This window comes from Parambassis ranga, chromosome 10 (assembly GCF_900634625.1).
Source record: "Parambassis ranga chromosome 10, fParRan2.1, whole genome shotgun sequence".
NCBI lineage: Eukaryota > Metazoa > Chordata > Actinopteri > Ambassidae > Parambassis > Parambassis ranga.
Genome location: NC_041031.1, coordinates 21027487 through 21050936, shown reverse-complemented (window position 1 = coordinate 21050936; position 23450 = coordinate 21027487). Strand labels below are relative to the sequence as shown.

Genomic DNA, 23450 nt, shown 5'->3' with positions numbered 1-23450 from the left:
AGAAGGAACCAGGATGTTGTGCTGCATCCGGCTGCCTCGTGCAGACAAGACAGCAAATTGTTCTGGCTATTTCTACCCACAATTCTTTGTGCAGAAGAAGACAGGTAACATGACAAAGCCAAACACATGGGATGACATTCTGAACAACAGCAGCCAATGTCATTATGATGCATCTCATGAAATACACACACACACAGCGACAGTAATGTCTGAGCTATTGTGTGGCCATAATTTCAGCTCAATGTAGGAACGCAATTAGTGTAACATAAAGGCTACAGAAAATTAGGAATAGGTGGAAATGTAGTCATTGGGAATAAGAAAATTAAGCGTGGGCAAAAAAAAAAAAAAAAAAAAATGAGCTGCATCTGAATTGATTTCCTGTAATGAGAAATTGACACATCGGCACATGGGAGGTCAAAGAAAGACATAAAGACACAAAAAAGCAGCTGGTAGAGGCCATTAATATTCATAATCACCACTCCATAGGTGATTCCCCCAATGTATGAGGTGCTGGTGTAATGCACACAGTCATGAAACCCGCTCATCTTAACATGCATGGTGCTGTTGTTTGAATCTATTTGTCTACATTAGCGACTCCTCTGCTCCCACTAAGGTTAATGAAATTCCATCTCTGACTAACCATAAGTGCAACGCCGGGCTTTACTGAGGAAAATTAACCCCAGAGGGGTTTCCCTGCCCTCCCCAGTCCAATCGACCTCCCTCTCATTTGTATCAATTAGGCGGTGAGAAGGATTATTGGCGCTGCCTTGTGCGGCGAATGACAAAACATTTGCACTTCAGGGACACGCAGCAGAGGCAGAATATGAAACGAGCAGAGACGGCCACAAAAGCAGCTCCAAGGTCCTTTATTTGGCTCAATTTACATGCTGCAGAGAGCCGATGTTTACCGTTTACCATATTTTATACAGATTCATTACACACAGCGTGAAATATTTCAAGGCTTTATTCCCTGAAACTTGATGATTGTGGCTCAGAAATAATGAAAACACAAAATTCAGTCTCAGAAAATTAGAATGTTACATAAAATCAATAAAAAAAGGACATTTTAAACAGAAAAAAAACATATTCCTCAGGTGTAATGGAAGTCCAGGTTGCTTTGATAGCAGCCTCTGGGTCATCTGCATCGATGGGTTTGATGTTTCTCCTTGTCCCCATTGACAATCTATGGGGTTCAGATCAGGCCAGTTCGCTGGCCAGTTGAGCACAGTAACACCGTGGGTCACTGAACCAGTTTTTCCTTCCTTTGGCAGGGAATCAATGAGATCATCATCTCTAAATCGTGTCGGCAGAAAGAAGCGTGCATCCTGCTGGATGGCTGCGTTGACTGTGGACTTCAGAACACACAGTGGACCTACATGGCAGCCCAGATCATCACTGACTGTGGAAACTTCACATTGGACTTTGAGCGACGTGGGCTCTGTGCCTCTCCACTCTTCATCCAGACTCTGGGACTGTGCTTCCCAAATGACATGCAGAGGACTTTGGACCACTGAGCAACAGTCCAGTGGGTTTTTCTCCACAGCTCAGGTCGTCTCCATGAGGAGGGTGTCAATGACTTCTGTCTTCTGGACAGCATGATTGTGTAGCCTACTGACCCAGACTGTGAGAACATTTAAAGATACCCTGCTTGGTGACAAAGTACTGTTGTGTCTTCTCCTGTGTGGTGATAGTGGTCGGTCTTCTGGTATGGGAGTCTTCTTCCAGGCTCTCTCTGCAGTCTCCGCCATGGAAGAAGGAATCACCAGGCTGATGGTGGGAAAAAAAAGCTAAAGCTTACAGCAAGTTAGAGGAGCATTTATCTGTCAGTGTGTCCTCCCTACACTCTATTAACCACTGCATTAACCTCTCAGATGTAATTGAATGGCCACAGCCACAGGAGTGTCTCAATGCATTTATCCAGCTGCATTAGTGTCATTTCTTTTTTCCCCCCTAACATGGAGCAGACAGATGATTCAGACTGTTTCACACCAGGACTGAATAAAAAAGAAAAGAAAACCATGGTGGAACTCACTGGAAGTTTGGCATCCGGGTCAGCAGGCTGGGAAACCCAGGAAGAGACCAAACATCCAAAGACGAAACTAAAAAGGAGAGGAAAGGTAGGAACACAGACTGAGACAAAGTCTGTGTTTAACAGCAACTCACACAGTACCAATAAAACGATGTCAACTCTCACGAGGGCCTGAATACAGCTGCAAACAACCAAGACAAAGAGTAAAAGACACGTGAGAAGCAGCTCGTTCAAGACGAGTTTGAACAAACATTTGCAAAACATTTGAAGATACTCCCTCCCAGTGTCAAACAGGTGAGCCGGCAACGGATCCGGTTTAATTAATGAGCCTCAGGTGTGCAGGTGGACAGGCGGGAAATGAGCAGCACGTCCACACAGACACACACAGAGAGAGAGACAGAGAGGACAAACGGGATCGATAACAGGAAACACAAAGAAAACAGGGAACAGCAGAGCCGGGCTGCGTTCCAATGTCCATATTGATACACTATTTAGAAGGAACCAGGATGTTGTGCTGCAAGACGGCAAATTGTTCTGGCTATTTTTACCCACAATCCTTTGTGCAGAAGAAGACAGGTAGGTAACACGAGTCAGCCAAACACATGGGAAGGGGCACATTCAAGGCAACTTTAACATCTTTAACCTCTGTATCACTGTGGATTTGTCACAGTCGACATTTTTCTCTGGATACAAAACACATTCAGGAGCTGGAAATACAACAACTAAAATATATAAGACTATAACCCAGCAACAGTCCAATGAAAAATAAAGACGTGAGGCACTTTAATTGTTATTTATTCTGAGAAAGGTATTAAGAAATGAAAGAGTGCTAAAACAATAATGGGTTAAAATCCATTTTTACGCCAAAAATGATGTGAAGCCTGTTCAGTCTGGAGAATAGTTTGCTTATACAATAATGAATTTAACAACACATTGACATTTGCGTCTATACATTTATGTGGAAGAGCATTTTCATTTAAAATAGATGTGTGCAAACATTTACATGTGCAGATAGGTACCTATATACAGAGTGTGTGTATTATATATATATATATATATATATATGGACACACATACACACACACAAAAACATCTTCAGTTCCTTTACATATAAGGCCCATAGATTCCACACAAACACTGAGGACTCACAGAAACGCTGCAGTGGACTTACAGTGCACAATGGTAATGAATGGGGTTTATCTGAGCTGCTAATTAAAACTTATAATATTACATACATTATCATACATGCAGCACCTCTGGAATTAAACTCTCCACCACCTCAGTCTTAAAATGTCATGCTGTGTGAATAAAAAAAATTATTGCAATTAATTTAGTACAACATAAAAACACATAAAAAAAGAAAGAACAGAATAAAAACAACAAGTTTTACAGACAACGTGTTTAACTGAAGAGCTCCTGCGTAAACACAGTTCGACTGTTAGTGGAGGGTTGGATATCAATTTGGGTTTTTCAAAATAAAAGCAACCAAAAAGCAAAAATATTTTTTAAAGCTTATGAATCTGATTGTTTGACTGGAGCCACCAACCAGCATAAAGCTGTCTCTTTTAGACGTCTTCCCTTTGAATTATTTATGTTACACGTGTGTTATAAGATCTGAAAAAGCTGCTCAGACATGATTTTAGTCTTTTTTTGTTTTATTCCAGAGTAAATTGTGTACAAAACTCCCTGTCGACCAAAACACACGTGTTTCATGCTTGAAATTGGTGAATGAAAAATTTCTGTGAGAGCATGAGCTGCTGTGCGGGTTCTTGCTCCCTCCTGAACGCTGCAGGGCGATCAACTCCGGATCAACTAAAGTAACACTGAATTCTCAGAGTCCTGGCCTGAAACCACTTTGATACCCAACCCTCATGGACTACTAGTGACAATCTCTGTTTTTCTCTCTTATGCAACTGTGGCTTTGTTTGTGGAAAGTGTCATTTAGAACTACCGTGCAGCGTTTCACTGAATAAGGCAAAAAAAAAAATCAAAGTGCAACAAAAACTTTTGTTTTTCTAAATGAGGAGGCTGATTGTTGGTTAAACTACTCAAAGCTAGAAATACAAAAAAAGAGTTTGGGATGAAGGGGTTAACTTCCACATAATTACCGTAACGACAGCGTCTAATCCGGATGTTAGGATCGATACCAGTGTTTGAGGTAGTTTGATTTTCTGACATGAATATATTCATCTGGTCAAAATGTTAAATTACCTCTAAAACCTCTTACAATACTCTGTAGGTATCTACTGAAGCTTGAAGTGTGTGTTAGATTGCACTGAATGACTGCAGATACAGTGATGACATGATGAAACACAAATACATACACTGATTCCTGCTAAAATGGCCGCCATGTCCAACAGCAGCAAATGAAAGAAAATAAAGTGTGCCCTAACATTGTTTCCAAAATGACAGGTGGATAACTTCCACCTGCCCGCAGTCTGTTTTTGCTCCATCACTGGATCATGAAGGAGGAGAGAGTCTCTTCGTGTTTGAGTCCGTTACGGGCGATGATCTGCTCGATGGCGATGTAGGTTCCCGTGAGGAAGCCGACCAGCCCCACCAGGCTGATGACGCTGTTCTTAATAGTTATCCATGGTGACAGGCCCTCCGTGTGAAACGCGAGGATCTGGAGGAGGGGCGGGAAGATGAGCGCCAGGAAGCTGCTGCTGACCGAGCCCACCAAGGAGATGACGAGGTCCAGCTCCGGTATCAGGATGGCTAGAGCGCCTGGAATGTGTGTGTGTGGGAGAGAGGGAGAGAGGGAGAGAATGCATCAGCATCACAACATCAATCAAGTTGATTGACCTGTGCGTGGGCGGATGACCAATGCAGCATGTCCATTTATCTGCTCCATCCATTACATACACCCACCAGGGATGCACTTAAATTGAACATACACCCTCTGAGGTACATATAAATCTGATCAGTGGTGTGTGCAAATACACGGCTGTCTGAGAGTGTGTACAGGCTGCATGTTATTAGAGTAAAACAAGAAAATAACTACACAAAAGTAAATGGTGTGGGTGCACAGCATGGAGTCAGGGTGCAGAACGTGCAGAGCTTAACACACCTGATGATCACTGGGCGGAGCCCCTAACTCACTGAACTGTTGGATAGCAGCAACCCAAACCACAAATCCAACACTAGCCAGTGGTGGAAAGTAACTAAGTATTTGTACTTAAGTCATTTTTTATGTATTTGTACTTTACTTAAGTAAAAATAAAAGTGCATACTTTATACTTTTACTCCATGTTGCAGCTGTTACCTGCACTTTCTCCTCCACTACATTTCTACAGTGTCTGTAGTTACTTGTTCCATGTGATGAACATGAGTGCTGGACTGATGTGAGGTCAGACTCTGCATGGAGCTGGTGTCACGCTGCCAGCTGTGTTTCTATAATGAGCCTCAGTCATGATGCCGGTGCTCTGGCTCAGTTAGCTAACTAGTTAGCTGCTGTCTGCTAACACAGGTCCATCCATTAATGTCTGATTAACATGAATCATAACATGAATCTACAGCAGGAACACTGACACAGTAAACATGCTGAATGCCTGTTTGTTATCAGCAGCCTCTCTGTTCACTTGATGCCCACAGCCTGCCTCATGACACACAGACCTGTCCATAGCTGCACATAACTACACATTGTTAATTTTAATTTAAGATGATTTCTTTGATTATTTTAACCTGTTCAGATCCTTTGTAATGGAAATCAATAATATATATTCAGTGCGTGAGTACTTTTACTTTTAATACTTTAAGTACATTTAAAAGTAACTTAAGACTTTTACTTAAGTAGGATTGTTGATGATGCACTTCTTCTTTTACCTGAGTATATATTTTGCTGGGTATTTGTACTTTTACTTAAGCACCGAGCTTCAGTACTTCCTCCACCACCAACAGGCACACTGTTAAATAGTGCCATCCCATCAATTATGATGTAAATGCACCAACTCATTGGTTTTAGTGAATTAATTATTTAGCTGCAGCTGAGGACAGAATCACAGCTTGAGGTCTCTGCTTCAAAACAAGACTTGATCATATCCACGTTTTAATTCCGGTGATTAAAGACTTAATAATGTTACACAGGAAGCTCTTGAAGACGTGGAAAAATGTGACAGAAGAAACAGCTTCTTTCCTCTTATCTCCTTGATGATGTGATGATAACGATGATCAAGTGGTCACCTCACAGCAAGAAGGTTCCTGGTTCAAATCTGACTGGGTCCTTTCTCTGTGCACATTCCCTCTGTGGCTCGGGTGTTTTCCAAACCACAGACTGGACACAGGGACACATACAGTCCTCTCCAATAGTATTGAAACAGTGAGGCCAATTCCTTTATTTTTGCTAAAAGACCGAAAACATTTGGGTTTGACATCAAAAGATGAGCCAAGAGATCAACATGTCCATGTTTATTTCCAGGTATTTACATCTGGATCTAATACACAGCATAGAAGCTAGCACATTTTGTTTGAACCCACCTAGTTTGATAATGATAAGATCTCCTACAGGGAGCAGGTTCACCCCTGTCCAACACCAAGGAAAGTCCAGGACAATAACCCTTCTCCCAACGACTGCAAAATCGAGATGGTCACTGACTTCAGGGAGTGTAAGGGAAGAGGTCAGGCCCTCTGGTTTTGGCCTGAACACCACTCCTTCTACAGGAGCATCATAGAGAGTGCTCTGACTGCCTCCATCATCACCTGATTTCATCCCTGAATGTCATCCATCAGGGGAGGCCCTGTTGATGGATGGATGAGCTGATGATGGAGACAATAGAGAAAGTGACCCTCCTACGGTGTAATAATAAAAACTTGATTGCTGTTGTTCACGTGTCGATGGGAGCCGCCGAGGTCACCAGGGACCTAATTCACCTTTACCGGTTGCTATGGAGACATGCACAAACAGCTGGCCACGCTCAGACACTGGGCTGCACTGATGTATAGGTTTCCATTCCTGCTGACAGAACTCTGCAATGTCTGCACACTAAGAAAGAAATGTCCCATGCATGAGCACACCTGAAAGGAGAGACCACCTCCTCTCACACTGCATCCATTACGGTCTCTGCTGAGCAGAGAGGACATGTCAGGTGTTCTCTTCGTATGTCAGACGCTCATTACCTGCGGCTGATAAAACTCTTTGAACTATAATCAATTGCTTGCCGCTGTGTGTTCAAGTCTGTCAAATTAACCTACAGGTCGATGGCAAGGTTGAGCTTTAATGCGGCAAGTATGGCTAAAGCTCCTCTCTGCCACGCACTCTTGGAGAGTAAATGTGTCACTTGCAGCAATAAGCCGTTGAAGGGTGCTCTTCAAACTACACTGGAAGCTTTCCGAACCATCAAACAAGGCAGGCTGCTGCTGTGATAAAGAAGTGGAGGAGGATGAGAAGAAGGAGGAGGAGGAGGGCCTACTTAAAGAATATGCTGAACCTTCATGGCAAATAAACCACAAGGCTGTGGCTAAAAGGCTGGCTGCCATCCCCCCGAGAGATGGGCCGTACGCGGATCATCAAGCAGCTTCAAAGGGCTGAGGAGGCAACGCACTGAGCACACTAATTTCTCCTGTACAACCTCAGATCTTACATAAATAAAAGAGAAAATATTATATTTTCTTAGCGTTCACTTGTTTTGGAACGCCAGAGAACACTATACACGGTGTGAATGACAAAGACGCAGTGACGGACTGCAGTGACTGTGAAGGGGGAGAAGAAGAAGTCTCATTTAAATAATAAACTAGGGTTTAATGACAGGAAGAATGAGACGTTAAACAACACAAGGGTAAATTAAAAGGGGTAAATTAGACTTTAATATATAAAATGAGCCACAGAACATACTCCAGCCACGCTGATAATTACTTAGTAACAGAAATACACCAAAAGTAAGTAGACACCCAACGACCATATGTGCATGCTTGGCATCTATTTTTCTGGTTTCCTGTCAGGCCTGTTCAGCATTTGTACAGACTGATGAAGGCTGATAAGGTCAGGCCGCAGGTGCCCTTCAGGTCCACAGCAAATTTGGAAGATCATCGTTTTTTGGGGGGGGGGGGGCCACATTAAAACAGGAAGCCGGCAAAAAGTGAAATACAATCAGTCAATGAATGAAAGTTTGGAAAACAGGAACATTTTTAGAACATTTTCTACTGGTTTTGTCCAAAGAAATGTCAGAACATTGATTGGTTAATCCTAGACAATCAATCAATAATGCAAATCATCAACATCACCACAGAGGGACAGATGTGAGTAGGGAGTAGGCATATTTATTTTACTTGATGTAAACAGACAAGTAAAATAAATGTAGTAGATTAATACAGACGTACGGTGTTTTTTGAAGTATTGATAGACGCTGCAGGATTCTTTACATCGCTCAGACGAGACAAAAGTACTGTGTGCACTTAAATGTCAGCTTGAACAGGAAATTAGTGATCAAAGTCTGGAGTGCCCACTCACGCGATTAGATGGTGAAGCATTATTCCAGGTCAGAGACATCAGTCCTAATCAAACTCACACCTGCTAAATATGAACACAACACAGAGTTATCTGGATTTTATGTCATATGTGTTTCTGTGCCCTCTGATCTCAGACTGCAAGTTGTCTAGACATCTTTTAATCTACAAATCACTGAATCAATGTTCAGTGGAAAGCCAGACACCTCAAATCAGTTATGGAGTGCTGAAAAGGAGCCAACATGCCCAAAGATCAATGAGTCAATCCCAGCCATCACATAGCTGTATAGCCTTTTATCGAAAGTTATTGTGTACATGTTATTTATGGTGGTTAGTGTTTGAGTTTTTCCATTTAAAGCCTTGGGTGACTCCTACATTTAGGACAACACACAACTAGAAACTCCGGGCTTTCATCTTCACACCCGTCAGCAACAACAGAGAGGCTGGGCAGGCCAGGCCAGTTCAAATAAGCAGCCAGAAGGGGAAACGAGGACAGACTCAGAGGGAAGGAGAAGAGTGGGGATCTGGCTGCCTTTTACTGTCAGCAGGCAGCTTATGAACCAAGCCCATGGCTTTTAAATCCACTGAGAGAGAGAGAGAGACAGCTCTTCAGCCAGACGGAGTCAATTACCTGCAGAGCCACAAAGCTTCGGCCAGCAGTGGGGGATGCTCTGAGGTCGGATCAAAGACTGGTAGGGAGCTCCTTAGATTCCTCCTTTCCACAGCCGACCACAATGTACTAGCCGCTGTCCTACTGTCTCATTTCTTCACCTTGCCGTTGGCAAACACCACCCATGAAGGCGCTACAGGACCAGCCGGCCCGCGGCTCAGGCAGGGGCCGGCAGCTGACTTTCATCTGGCACAACCAGAGTCGGCTGAGCAGCGGCTCAGTGGACTGGAGCTCATTAAACCTGGAGAGGAGCTCTGACTACCCAACGCTATCCCAGCCCGCCTTCACCAAGACCAACAGCAAGCGGGCACTCAAGGTCCTCATATGGTAATGTTAATTAGCTAGCGGTGGGTCTGCTCAGCATGGAGCCAGAAGGAGAAGCAGATAGATTAAACTCCACTGACTTATTATTATGTTATGTCCGCCTGCTTCGAATGAAACACTTGCAGGATGTCCCATTTCAAATGTGTCCTTTCCCCCCCCTGGTAGCACATCCGCTGGATCCTTGACCGCCCAACATGTGCCAAAATTCATTTTACAATAAAAACACAATTTTTAAAGCTGAAGGGAGAACTTTTTTAAATATTACCTGCAGGTTGCTAGTGACACCTTGCAGGCTGTAGACCAACATATTTTTGCCCAATGAGACATCTTCTCAAACTCTGATGTACCTCCCTGCCTCTGCACTGTCACAATAGAAACATTCTATATATGGACTAGCTATAAATCATCACAAGCATAAATTGTAAAAACAACAACAACCTGGGTGACAAACAGAAAATATAACATAAAAGTCTGACAATCTATCACCACGTTACAATAAAAAAAAAACACCAAAATAAAGCATTTATACAAATAAACCTCTTTATAAAACAAAAGACTCTGCACTCCACAGTGTATCTAGGTAGCCATGATTGACTTCCTTGTGACCAATTTCTTTTTCTTCCGTTTTTTGCAGGCGTTCTAAACACATTCATCTTGTGCTTGTTTGTGATTTATGTCTTGGTAACCTGTGTTATACTGCACAAATATATCTCTACTTGTAGCCATGATTGTTCCCTCTACTTCTACCCATGATTGTGCTGTTTCCATAGAGGTGCAGGGCCATATATTGCAGTGATGGACTAAAAAAAAAATGGGACACTGGAAAAAGACTCCCAGAAAGTGCCTGGGGTTGAGAAGCTTAGAATAAAAAACAGACACAAGTGTGACGGGTGACTCCAAAACGTCTCCTGTGTTTGAATGTGCAATGCCACTCCCCCACACATGTATATTGTGTATTTTAACTATTTACATGCTGATACAAAAAAAAAACATATCTTGAAAACAACATCCACAGATAAGCCGCCCTACAACGTCAACAACTTTGCTCACAAACTAAGGAGTGGACATCTATACTGACATATACAGGGACAAACACGCCATATACACACACTTATCCGTGTTCATTTGTCTCAAACATGCACATAGACACAAAGCCACTTATTACCTCCACACGTCCTGATCTAGAGGCTACAGCTAACAATCTGCGTGACAGTTCTGAGTGACAATTTATAGAGACAACTTACTAACACAACAGCAACAAGTGCACATCCACTTCGGTCTGCATCCCTTCTGCATCCTCTCTCAGCTCATACCAACGAGTGTAAGCTGCTCTGATACACTCTTCCTCGGTCACGACCTCATTTTATTTTTCCTGTTGTTTTTTGCTGACTGTCATAACATCTGTTCAGAGAACAACAAGCTACAGAGCAACATCTTGGTGACTAAAAAAGTATGTTGGTTTCGGAGCATATGGGTTTGTACACCTGCGGCACCAATACAGTGATCTCATGGATGGGCTGCATTTTCTCCACTGGCCTGAAATAACACCTTTTTAAAGCCAAGTGGACCTGGACATGGCATTAAAAGATGTCCAAACTGCCTAGTGCTAATGTATAGTAATCATCCTGACTGAATGCAATTCTTTCATGTGCAGAGCAGAGTGACTTTGCCTTGAGTTAACGTTGCGTAGCTTTGTTTCTTATTCAAATCCAAGTCCTTGCTACCGGCTGTAAATAATGTGCCGTTACACGTCTCTTTCAAATGACCTCATTTACTCCACTCTGTGAAGTGCTCTATAGAACGGATGGTGACAGGTTGTAGTCGGACATTCGGCGGTAACACTAATTAGGCAGCAGGTCATTTGGCTGCAAAGAAACACCATCCTGTCAGATGATCACAGGAGCTTGTGATGTTCCAATCACAGGGCAGTTTATTTTCAGTCCGCTGTGTCAATGACAAATCTATAAAGCATGATGATGATGCAAAGATGAAGCCACAGTAATAAAACTTTTAAATATGCTGATATGCAATTCCTCTGATGCACATACGTCAGTGCCAGCTGAGTAGTGTATCATTCAACTGACACAGCCGTGGTCGCTAATGATCATTAACTTGGCATCAAACACACCTGCTCTGCCACTTCATCTGAATCATTTCTCTCTTATTTTTCCCCCTTCATTTCTGTGCCTACATAACCTCTGGCTCACCTCTCTCTCTCTTTCCCACAACATCATTACTGCACTGAGTCAGCACTCAACTTTTCACCTCACAGCGGAGAGACAGCAGAGGGGGGTAAAGAAAAAAAAAACTCCACTCCAAATCAATTTGTGGATTAATCACCCACATTTCTGACATGCTGAATCATTTTCTTCTCCAAAAACGAGAGACAAAAGATGTTTGAACATCTCTTCCTACATTGCTTTTTGCTTTAAACACCAACGTAACATGGCCTCAATAAGCTGCTCCTGACTTTTGGATTATTCTGTGTAACTGTCGCAGGAAGTTTGACCAACTCAGGTTCACTTTTCTGTAGCAGAAGAGAGTCCATTGTGTACACCCCCAGCCAGTATGAGTCATTGCTGCTCTGGCAGAAAAGGAAAAGCATTTTCACTTGACTAACAAACGTTCTAGTGGACCCGAGGTTGTGAAACATATCCGACGGGGGTGTTGTAGGAAAAAAAAAAAAAAAATCCTTGCAATGCAATTACATACTTTTATTGGAGAATGTGTCTGTGTCCTTGCTAAACTATTCCTTCTCTAGAAAATGGCCGGAAATTAAATGGATTATTTCATGCCTTGGGACTCTCTCTGTGAGAGCATTCCAAACTGGCGGCCAGGCAGAGACTGGATGTACAAACCCAAAGTTACTATTTCAATTTATCGTGGCTCATGGTTGTTTGAAATGAGAAAAATACAAGGTGCAACAGAAGCTGTCATTATAACTCTCCCCTGCGAGCGTGTGTGGGGATTCATTTAATCAGAAGGTGACAGTCCGCTGGAGGGTCTGTAATCAATTCAGACTGTCGTGATTACTTATTTCATTTTTATTTAACCTTTATTTAAAACCCGCCCCAATGTGATTAAAAATATATTTAAAGCTGAAGCATAAGGTAACAAAGAATGCAAAATATACATCTACACACACACACACACACACACACACACAGAGTTTTCTATGGCTTCCTGCCATAAGGGGGAAAACAAACTATTTTTGCCATTGTACACCTGTGAATAAACATAATCACTGTCCCTATAATTACCATTTACCATCATCCTGCCCTTCATTAGACATTGGAGAATATCTTAGGGATTAATGATTAGTGTGAACATCTGTCCGGAGTAAGGTTGGAAATTTCATACTCAGATATTTATTAGCTGCTGCTGTGGAGACTTTGAGGTCATTTCAGGTTAATTTTTACACCATAGACAGTATATAACTATGGACGCAGTGTCCGTGACGTCACCCATACAGTTCTGAAGAGTCATTTTGAGTCTTTCTGGGCCGTCGCCATGTTGGCAGCCTGCCTATCCTCCAAAAACATGACGTAGGCAGTCGCGAAAGCAGAAGGCTACACCAGCCTGTCACTCAAGTGACCACGCCCACCACAACTATGCATTATAATTTACATAATATACATAAAAATATAAAAATCACCTCCCCTACAGTTGTCACTAAAGTGAACTTATCAATAGAGACCAAAACAGTTTTGGTACCAGGCTGTGAACATGTTTATTTCTGCTGGATATTTTAACATGGGAGTCTATGGGGCTTGACCCACTTTTGGAGCCAGCCCCTATGGGCTGCGGTACAAACTGCAACATTTAACTTGTTGTTGGACTGTAATGGCTGATTGGAGATATTAGCCTAACCTACTCTCAAACCAAAAAGCATCTTCTTAGGACATTAAACATATGTGGGAGTGGCAAACACTGAGTCTCTTCCACACTGACCTTGATGGTAAAATGTCCGACAGCAGAGATAAACATGTTCACAGCTTGCTACAACACAGAGGAGTAGTGGAAGCCTCGTCTGAACTGCGGCACTAATTTTAACTCTAAGTTCATGAATACATCCACACAGACAACCTGTGGTCTCCTGCTCCAAATTTATCAGCTATTTGGAAACGACATGCTCCGTGCAGGCTGTGTTATTTTCACAAACACTCACAATAAAAGCCAAGTAAAAACAAGGACATGCAACAATCTGTGAAGAACTGAGCCGTGAAAAAACACAACTGATCTTCAATAAAAAGTGATTTAGCCTAGAAGAGCTGCCTGCATTTCATGTGTGAGGAGTGTAATAAGGACACAGGCAAAGTGTGGTGTGTTGTTTAAATGTGTGTTTGTGAGGGGAGAAAAAAAAAAACCCCTTCAGAGTCCTCGGGGCTGAAAAACAAGGAATGTTTACATTCTGTACCAAAGACGACAATTCTGGAAAATGATTGCTCTAAATTGTATGGCTGTGAGGCAAAGTATGATAAATAAGGATGTCTGCTGCTTGTTTAGAGTGTGGTTTCATGAATAAATGCATATCAATCTTTTTTCACAAGCTATGATTTTAAAATAATTGACGTACATCCTGAACAGAACGGTGAGCGGTCCACAGCGAGTGCAATCATGTTTCCAGAGTGAGACAGAAAAGGTCGTATCAGATTATGAGTGCGAGTGTGGTCACCTTCATGAGCGGGCACTGCCGGACAACAGACAGCAGCTGAAATTTCAGCCTTAAAGCATCAAAATCTGAGTGAGGTAAAGGAATGAGAAGCTGTTTTTCTGCTAAGCAAACATGGCTGTCCGTCACAACCTCTAAGTATGTCCTTTCCTGACATACATGATGAATAATAGCGATGGTAAAAAGGGCACCAAAAGAGTCAAATAGGGTGAAATCGCATTATGTAAGAAAGCAAATGTTAACAAAGGCAATTGTGACAGACTACACAAACCCATATTCTGGTACCACAACATGTCGAGCTGCCATTCCAGCATTGTATGATCAGAAAATGTCATGAGGAGACCTTTGTGGTCTGCCATGTTATTTGCTGGAAAGGGAGAATTTCATTGTGTCGCACCTGCAAGATGCCAAACAACGAAACAAACAGAGGAAGCTTGTCATGGGCACCTTCCTGAATATAAAAAGAGTGGAGGGAACGGAGGATCACAGACGCCTCATCTTATCTATTTACTGTAGCTGCGTATCATTTTTTCATTTTTCTGTGTCCGGTCAAAAAAAAAAAAAAGGGTCCAAACAGAGCAAGGCGGACATTAGGATTTATCCCCTGGTGACAATGAATGTATCAAACCTGTGACTGCTGAGTAATTTAAATGAATCAAAGTTTTTTCAGCCTGTCACCATGGTAACAGCAGAGGAGACCTCAATAACCACTCCCAACTTCAAGAGCCTGGCGTGCGGAAACGATTCGAAATTAGAAAATTCTGAATACAAGTTTGATAGAGCAGCATCTAATGAGTGTTTTAAGACTAAAATGGAGTCTGCAGCTTCAAATTTGTAAGAGGAGATACACTTGGCAGATGACCCTCGTTGAAGGGCTCTCTCATAGACTCCCATGTTAAAAATGACACCGAAATTGCTTAATATTTGAAAAACTATAATTTTTTGAAAAAAACTTGACCCGGAATGTCCTCTGTGAGATGAACATTTTGATATGTTGATGGCTGAAATCGGTCAATGTATGCTGAAGATAGGCTGCGCCAAAAAACGTATGGAAGAATAAGAAGAAGAAAGAGGGTGAATAACTATATATATATAAAACTATAACAAAAAGAACTCAGTACTTACAACAATAAGGTTAGCATAAAAAAATAGAATAAAAATACCAACATAATAACAAAAGAGGCTCCCAGCAGACACTTGAATTTATCTCTTCACCAAACAAGGCGAAGGACAAACAAGCAAAAGTACCAGAGAGACTTTGTCTTTTCCTGGCATGACAACACACCGAGCTGAGTTCTATTTAAGAGGGCTCGGGTGCTACTCGGTTTTTTTGAGGGGCTTTGAAAGTGTAAAGTCTTTAAGTACCCAGGCACTTTTCCAGAGTGTTGACCTGCTTGTGCTGCTCTGGGAACACAACTTCTTCTGTTCAAACATACAGAGCTGGTCCTTGACACGGATCGTCCTTGTAGAAAAGAGTTTGAACGAAAGTGTGATGTCAGACAACTATGAGAGGCAGTAAGAGAGTACATTCATACAGCTGTGTGTGTTTTAGAGCCTCGTGAATGTAAGAGAACGAATTAAAACATCCATTTCCTGCTCTCGTCTTATTTCATTGCAGTTTTAAGCATCTAACATTTGACAAAGCTGAGCTCTACACAGAAAGTGAGAAAGAGAGCGAGAGAGAGAGAGAGAGAGAAAGGAGAGGAGTGAAGGAGAATAGAGTTAGAGGGCGAGCCTGACCTTCCCCGCCCAGCAGGAGGTCCATGCTAAAGACAGAAATCCTCGGGCTGACCTGTCTGCTTGCAGTCCGGCTACGCTGCCTGTGCCTGTTTTAGCTTGGCTGACACACTCCAGAGAGCTGCTGGTTTGGGGGTTTGGGGACAGAGGTTGTCATTCACAGATAAGGTTTATAAAAAAAACATGACTTTCCACATTCAGACACAGCGTTCTGATTTTTTTTTTCCCTCAGATGCAACCTTTAGAGCTGATTATTCTTCCTGTCACTTGAAGGATCAGCAGAGACTCTGGCATCGCCTTCGCTTGTGATGCATGCTCTGATAAGGACGTAGAGAAGTGCAGTGGTGCATTTGAGGGGCTAAAATCATGGAAACCAGCAGCTGATCAGGAATGACCACACACTTTTGACCACACAGCAGATCACAGCGTCCCAGTCTAAATTTAAAATCAACCTTCCAGCATGTATTTGTCCTGCACCTCTATGCAAACGGCACGATCATGGCTACAAGTGAGGAGAATAAACATGTCTTTGTGCAGAATAATAGAAGTATAAAGTATCTACAACATTTTTTCCAGATGCCCAGAGGCATTAATAGTCTCCACAGTCACAGTTTTATAGCTGCAACAAAACAGTATTTTCAGCTTTTTATGATTTATAGTAGCCTTTCCTTATCTTTTAATGTAATGCCATTGTGAAAGCATTTTCCAAAATAGACCTTTGGACCAACAATAGATTCTTCACGTCAGCCCACATCAGGTCTTTTGATTATGTTTCCCCACAGAAACGAGGTAATGCAGACGAGCTGATACAGGCACATAAAGCAAAGGCCAAACAGCAGAGGTGAATCTGCTCCGCAAGACGTAAAAAAGGTGAATTTTTTTTTCTGAAAGGGTAAAGAATTTGACAGCGCTGCGCTCCGAAAACATGCAGCATGCTTTCCCAGTGGCACGCCACCTTTGTGCCACAGCGCTCCAGGATGAAGTTTAAGAAGAGGAGGCTCACGCGACATCCTCATGTCCTTTCTTGTTCCCATCAACAGCTTAACAACACACGCTAGCTGCTCAGGTCAAGCCTGTGGCAAAGTGACTCACAAAGAAAAAGCACTTTCAAATGGAAATTGAAATGACCAGTGCAGGCAACACAGCAGCTACTACAGACAGGAGCAAGACACTGACTGTGTTTCTCAATGCACATGTCTGTATGGCTGAATATGGCTTTAAACCTACTTTAAAGAGAGGGAAGGAAAAACTAAACCGTCTTGACTTACGCTGGATTTACTATGAGAGGTGTTATTATGAGGTTCTATACTGATATTGTGGTGAGAATGAGAGCAGGGATCAGAAGGTGAGGTGGAGGATTTAGTGATGTGAACTGGGTCGATTCTGGGAGGTGTCAAAGCCAGAGCCAATATATACAGGGGGTTTGACACTGAATTACATAATTAGGGCCCGAGCACCGAATGGTGCAAGAGCCCTATTGAAACCCCCTGAGATCGCATTTTTGGGGGCCTTAACATGCCCAAACACTCACCAAACTTGGTAGAAAAATTCATTCGCCCGAAAAATTTTTGAAATGCACATAGAAAAACTACATTACAAAGGAACTCCCTGTATTTTTTGCCCTAACGCGTAGCCCCTCTGGCCAGTTTGACACAGGATCATGAAAATTAGCACACGTGTATCACCCCAAGACGCACAAAAAAGTCTCTTGGACCCCCCCTCCAAACCCAACAGGAAGTCCGCCATTTTGACTTTTGTGGCCATTTTTTACCTATTTGTGACCCTGCTTCAAAACTTTTCACGCCTCACATACTTCATGTAATTGAACTGAAATTCACTGTGTCCACTTACGACACCATAGAGAATAGACGCATTCCAAAACTCTTTCAAAAGTATTACCGTGTAGCGGGGGAGTGGCCTCAAAGTTGACCATTCGCCGTTACAAAGGAACTCGCTGTGTTTTATTCAGTACTACCCATATACTTTATGCAATGTGGACAAAATCTTACAGTACTGCTATGGACCCGAGTCTGAACAGATATATATGCTAATAGGATGATACGGTCATAGCGCCACCTACTGGTAGCAGGAAAGTTTGGTTGTAAACATGTGTTTGTTGTATATCTGTGGAAATGAGAGGGGGAGAGCATAGGACAGGAGAGTATAGGAGACGAGAGCATAGGAGAGAAGACTGTGATGACCCCACGGATCGCAAGGTGCGCGAGGGCCCGCAATGCTGCTTGCAGCTTTAATTATCAATGAAACTGATCATCAACGTACTTCCAGATCACAATATTTATTAATATTTTAACGTTTTCAAGTTTAAGGAATGGTTTTGCATGCAGAGCTTGAAGCAGATTTACGGTGAGGACAACATGAGTTTGACTTGAAGACATATTTTTCATCATTATCTGGGACCAAAGAGCAGAAAAAGATCATTTCACTACTTCTTAACAGATTTGTCTTTAAAAGTTTAACAAAATCAACCAGCTGGTATTTTGGCCAAATGTTCTGAGTTTATTTACACAGATTTATTATAAAAGATTTGCTGTAAATTGAATTTTCAGTCTTTTTTTCCCCTTTCCACTGCAGTTTTTTGTGTTTTTTTGTAATTACAAACACACACAAATCCATCTTGCCAGGCTCCAAGCTATGTGGCAGTACAATGGGTGGTCCAGCCCAATCAGCGTCCTGTGAGGAAGTGTTTTGAAGGTATGGGCGGGTTTTAGGCGTGATGACAACAGCTGATCAATCACTTGGAAGACATTTCTCATGTGCTAATAGTTGTAATAAAAGTGCCATTTTGGTGGATATTTTCCTTCTGAAGATGAAAAAATTCTCTATAGGCATGAAACCTGATTAATACAGCAAGATTAATGCAGGCGGAGGCATGTAGCATTCCTACCGCTGCCACTCATAGGCTCTCTGATCCAAAACAGCAGTAACAGCAACAGTAAGCTCCTCCACCCCACACCCTATCTCCGGCAAATTAGAATAGAGTGCTCACTTCAAAAGAAATCTCCCTGCATTGCGATGAACTGACCTTTCGAGTGGGAGTACGAGTCAAAGCGGAGCTCAGCGGAGAGAAGAAGAGTTTGCTCGGGGGCCGTCCTCTCTTTTAACTCTTATCTGGATGTTTGAGCTCAAACTGAAACAAGTGGCGGCAGAAGACGAGCCTTTGTTGTTGTCGCAGTTTGTAACATCAAGGTCGATTTCACAGTCCTGCCTGTTAAAAGTCTTCGTCTGAAGCAAAGTCATGGTATCTGTACATTCGGGACATCAGTCAATACTGCACTTCCTGTGACATTTCCACATGGCCTGATGCAAATGTGATCATGTGTCAGCTGACTGACTTCAAATTAAAACGTCTGAAAATGTTACAACAGACACGGCACACCGCACTTCCAAAGCTCAGCTATTTATTTACTCTTTTAAGAAAGGCAATAACTTTTACAAGTTAGTCTTCAGGTGAATGCAACATTCATAAGTATTCTGGGTGTTACCATTGGAATTTCAGTATCAAGGTCTTTCTTTGTAACATTTAGTAGCTGAATTTTAAGGGTTGATTCTTTGTCTATTGATAAACTTTTGATAAACTTGCAGCACAAAGAAATCACTACAGCCAAAGTACTCAAATACAAATCTTAAAGGGCCACAAATACATTTTTCAATGAGTCAAAGATCCATTTATTGAGGCTGGCTAAGCCACATGCCACAATACAGTAATATTCAAAACTACATCTCCTGTTCATTCAAAACAAAATTGTGCTGGTTGGAAGGAGAATGAATGCAAGTCCATTCTCCTTCCTTTTTAAATTGCCGATTTTCACTGTCCACTTTTCTTTTAGAGGCAAACATTGGAACACACTGGCAGAGTTTCAACAAGCGAACTGCTGCAAAACTGAAAGCAGAAACTTACTGAGGGCCTCTGCACTAAAGCAACAAACAAAAGCTTCTGTCTCTCAGGCATTACATGCACAATGATGCACTGCTTCAATCTCATCTTGTATTCCGATACCAAACTAAGAGTAACCTCCCAAGAGTTCATGTAGCCCTTCGCCTTCTTCGTTCAAGCATTGTTCAGCGGCGTCCCACTGGAAATGGCTCTTTTTGGTAGCTGTGATGTGTCCTCGTTCACAACACAACGCATTCTTTTAGCCAATGAAACCACCGGATGACTTGCAAATGACCAAAAGGCATGAAGTGGCACATGTATGCATGTATTCCCTTTTATTAGCTTATCAGCATGCATGTGAAGGAACCTGTACAGCACAGTAAAGTTCATTTGCATAATTCTCCACAGGCCCCAATCATGGTTAATAAAGAAAAATGACGATCGTGCGGCTAACAAGTGCAGTGGTTTTGTAACTCAATAAGTTTTCATTCATGAGAAGAGCAGCGGGGAGGAAACTGAGGGTGGATGTTTCTTGGAGGGAACAACAGCGTCCCTTAATGTTGAGAAAAACCAGCAAAATTTGCATCACTCTACATGCTTTAAATTGTCGTCTATCAATCGATGGAGGCTTTTATGCAAAGCACTTGACATCTTCACAAATGCAAAGAACACCTAATGCCAATTACAGATTATATATTAAGCTGCAAGCAGCATTGATTGAGCCGTTGCACCGCTCCTGGTCAGCAGGGAGCTGAGTAGTCGAGGGGTTTTCATCATGGCACGGACACTTTTACAGGGCTGGACTCTTACTTAGCGTTCCAAATTAAATTTGGTCATAAATTCTAACGATCCTGTTTAATGGATATCCTGCTGATTATATATACGCCCGATACCTTTCTCTCCATTATGCCTTGTGAAGGAACAAAATCAGATTCACCTTAGGACAACGGGATCCGTTTTTCTCCGAAAACATACCACTGTTCTCCTCATCTAACACCCAACCCAGTCAGTGTAAACACAATGAAAATGGGACCTGAGCTTCCATCCTCCTCATTACTTCAAATATTGGCCATCGATCTCACTGTGCCTGCTGCAAACTCAATTACTTCTCTAGTTCCTTCTTTTTTGACAAAGCAGGCTGTTTTGAAGGCCTCGCCTGGCTTCAAGAGCACTTGGTATCATGTTAGCTGCTATTCACAATCTATCCGTTCGGGATTTAATTAATGCCATCAATCATGTTTTGTCACAGAATGTAATCAAAGTAAAAATCAGGCTCACTGGGAGCTCATCTTGGATTGGCTTTTGAGTGTGCTGACAGGATGAAGCTATTTAGCGGCTGCTTTTATTAGAAGCCCTTTCATTCATGTATTCGGATGAATTTGTGCACGCCACGCCCTCTGATCTGTGAAGAAAAGCAACACTAAATATCTGCAAGCTGGGATAAAACAGCATGTTTTTAGGATCTCTAACCATCACGTGTGCCTTTCAGTTCAGTCCACTTTCAGTTTGGATTCACAGGGACTGAGCTCAAGTGTTGGAACGTTCCCTCATGTAGGAGCTCTCTGAGGGTCATACTTCTTTACCTTGCACAGCAGCTGGATTTTCATTAGATCACACAGTCACATAAAACCCCTTTGGCCAGGCTTCAAGCCAACCGTGCAGATGTAGAACTGCCAGTTATGTGCATGTTTCAACAGTGACAACAACAAGAAGCAAGCGATTGCACTGTACTGTATATTTTCCTCAGAAAGACAGCTCAGATTATCTCCAGTCACGGCTGCCTTTTGACAGCACTGGGTGACATCCCAGATTGTGGAACAAACTACCTGACACATCAGGTTATGTTCCGCTAATGAAACGCCTGGTTACACTTCAGGGGTGGCAAAAAAACAGACAATATCTAGGATCTAAACCCAGAAATCAACAGGGGACTGAAGAGAAAAGTGAAAACACACAATAAGGAAAGGCTTTATTGGCTAATTGGAGATTATTTGAGTTCTACATAAGTTTTAGTGCAACCATATTTGACCATATTAACTTCTTATTCTGTGTTATCTTGTGTTTTCTAAGCTTTAAATACGGTTTACTTAGCTTTTGTATGTTTCCTTCTCCAGCACAGAATCATGAAAAATAATTTGGGCTGGAGAAGCTAACTTGAAGATTTTAATGAATTTAACAGGGTTTTCAGTTGGGAACATCTCCCGTGAGTTACAGCATACAAAACATGAGCTAAAAGCAGACCATAAACAGATGGTCCTGGTTGTTCAGGATTAACCCCTGGTACAAGCATGTTTCTGTTGTTTGTCCCATCTCTCACTGCTGCTGTGTTCTATCAATGATTGGAAAGCTCAACTCAAACAGCACTAATATGATTATAATTACAATGAAAAAGGTAGAAGTATGCCCCCTGCTGACTTCAACGTGCCTCAGCAACTTCACATTGAATCAAAGCAATCGGACCGCAGAGCCACGAGACCACAACTAAGTTAAAGAATCAGCAGACCAGGCTAGATGGAAATCAATAGCAATTGGAGGGCTGCTGCTGGTATAAATAGTGCAGCGGAGCAATCTGTGTGCTGCTGCCTGTAACTGAGGAAGAGAGGGGGACAGATGGGGGAATGTATGTGTCAGTGAGTGTGAGTTAAGAGGACACGTGCTTGTTAAGTTACTAGGTTTCATTTCCTTTCACTTGCCACCTACCCCACCAGAGAGAAGTCAGGTGCTATCACAAACACTCTCCCACTCCACAAGTCGCTCAGGGAATCAATTTAGTGCTGACCCTTACCGATCACACATCACACACACACACACACACACCTGTGGATGCACACCCATACAAGCTCACAATTTTGCAGTCCACAGTACCCGCACACACTTCACGTGATTGCAGGCTGATTGTAGGCAGAAAAATCATTCTAAAGAGCGATATATCATTCAGTTTTCTCTTCTGACAGCAACACTATCTCTAATCTCACACGTGACATACTTGGCAGACAACGAATCTTCAGCAGCCACATTTAACCACTCACGCGTGGAGAGAAATCTAAAAATGTCTCCCAGCTTTGTTGCCGTTCATACCACTCAAGTAAAAATAGAACTTGTTACAACTGGGCTCCAACAGAGATCCTGCAAGATTTAGAGTGTTTTTAATAGATGCACACATATTCAACTAATTCCACTTAGAAAGAACCCCAAGAACAGCAGCCAGTAAGCAGCCAACACAAAAGGCTGAAACTAAATGTCCTCTAATCTTGTTGTCTGGTATGATAAGATGCTTTTTCTTTGTTTAGATGTGGTTGGGTTCTAAAAGTTGAATTATATTCACCTTGAGGTATCATCAATACAGCAGAAAAAGAAAAGCTGAAGCCACTGATTTGTGTTAACTTGACTGGATTTGTAAAGGAACATTTCTGCATGAGGACACACACCCTTCAGGCCGACAGGTCTCAGTGAGTGAGGGGATGAAATTGTGTGGATTATGCCTTGATTGTATCTCACAGATAATCTGACAACTTGCGTAACATCAGACAAACGTGTTAAAGTTGCCGTTTAGAAGCATGTGCACACTGTGAAACGTCGATACACTTTGTTTAACTTCACTAAAGATTCTCATTCTCATTCTAAGGTTTATGTTAAGAGCCAGTTTGTAGTTTAAAGGGATGAAGATTACTGATGTGTCAAA

At 42.2% G+C, this 23450-nt stretch overlaps 1 protein-coding gene across 1 annotated transcript in view; it reads right to left on the bottom strand.

Moving 5' to 3' along the window:
• Window positions 1-3232: 3232 nt before the first annotated feature.
• Window positions 3233-23450, bottom strand: part of slc36a1 (solute carrier family 36 member 1) — a 35878-nt gene continuing 15660 nt past the window's right edge. Inside the window, exon 12 of the mRNA XM_028415904.1 lies at window positions 3233-4756. Within this exon, the coding sequence (XP_028271705.1) occupies window positions 4482-4756 (275 nt within the window). The 3' untranslated portion in view covers window positions 3233-4481. The remainder of the gene's footprint in view (window positions 4757-23450) is intronic.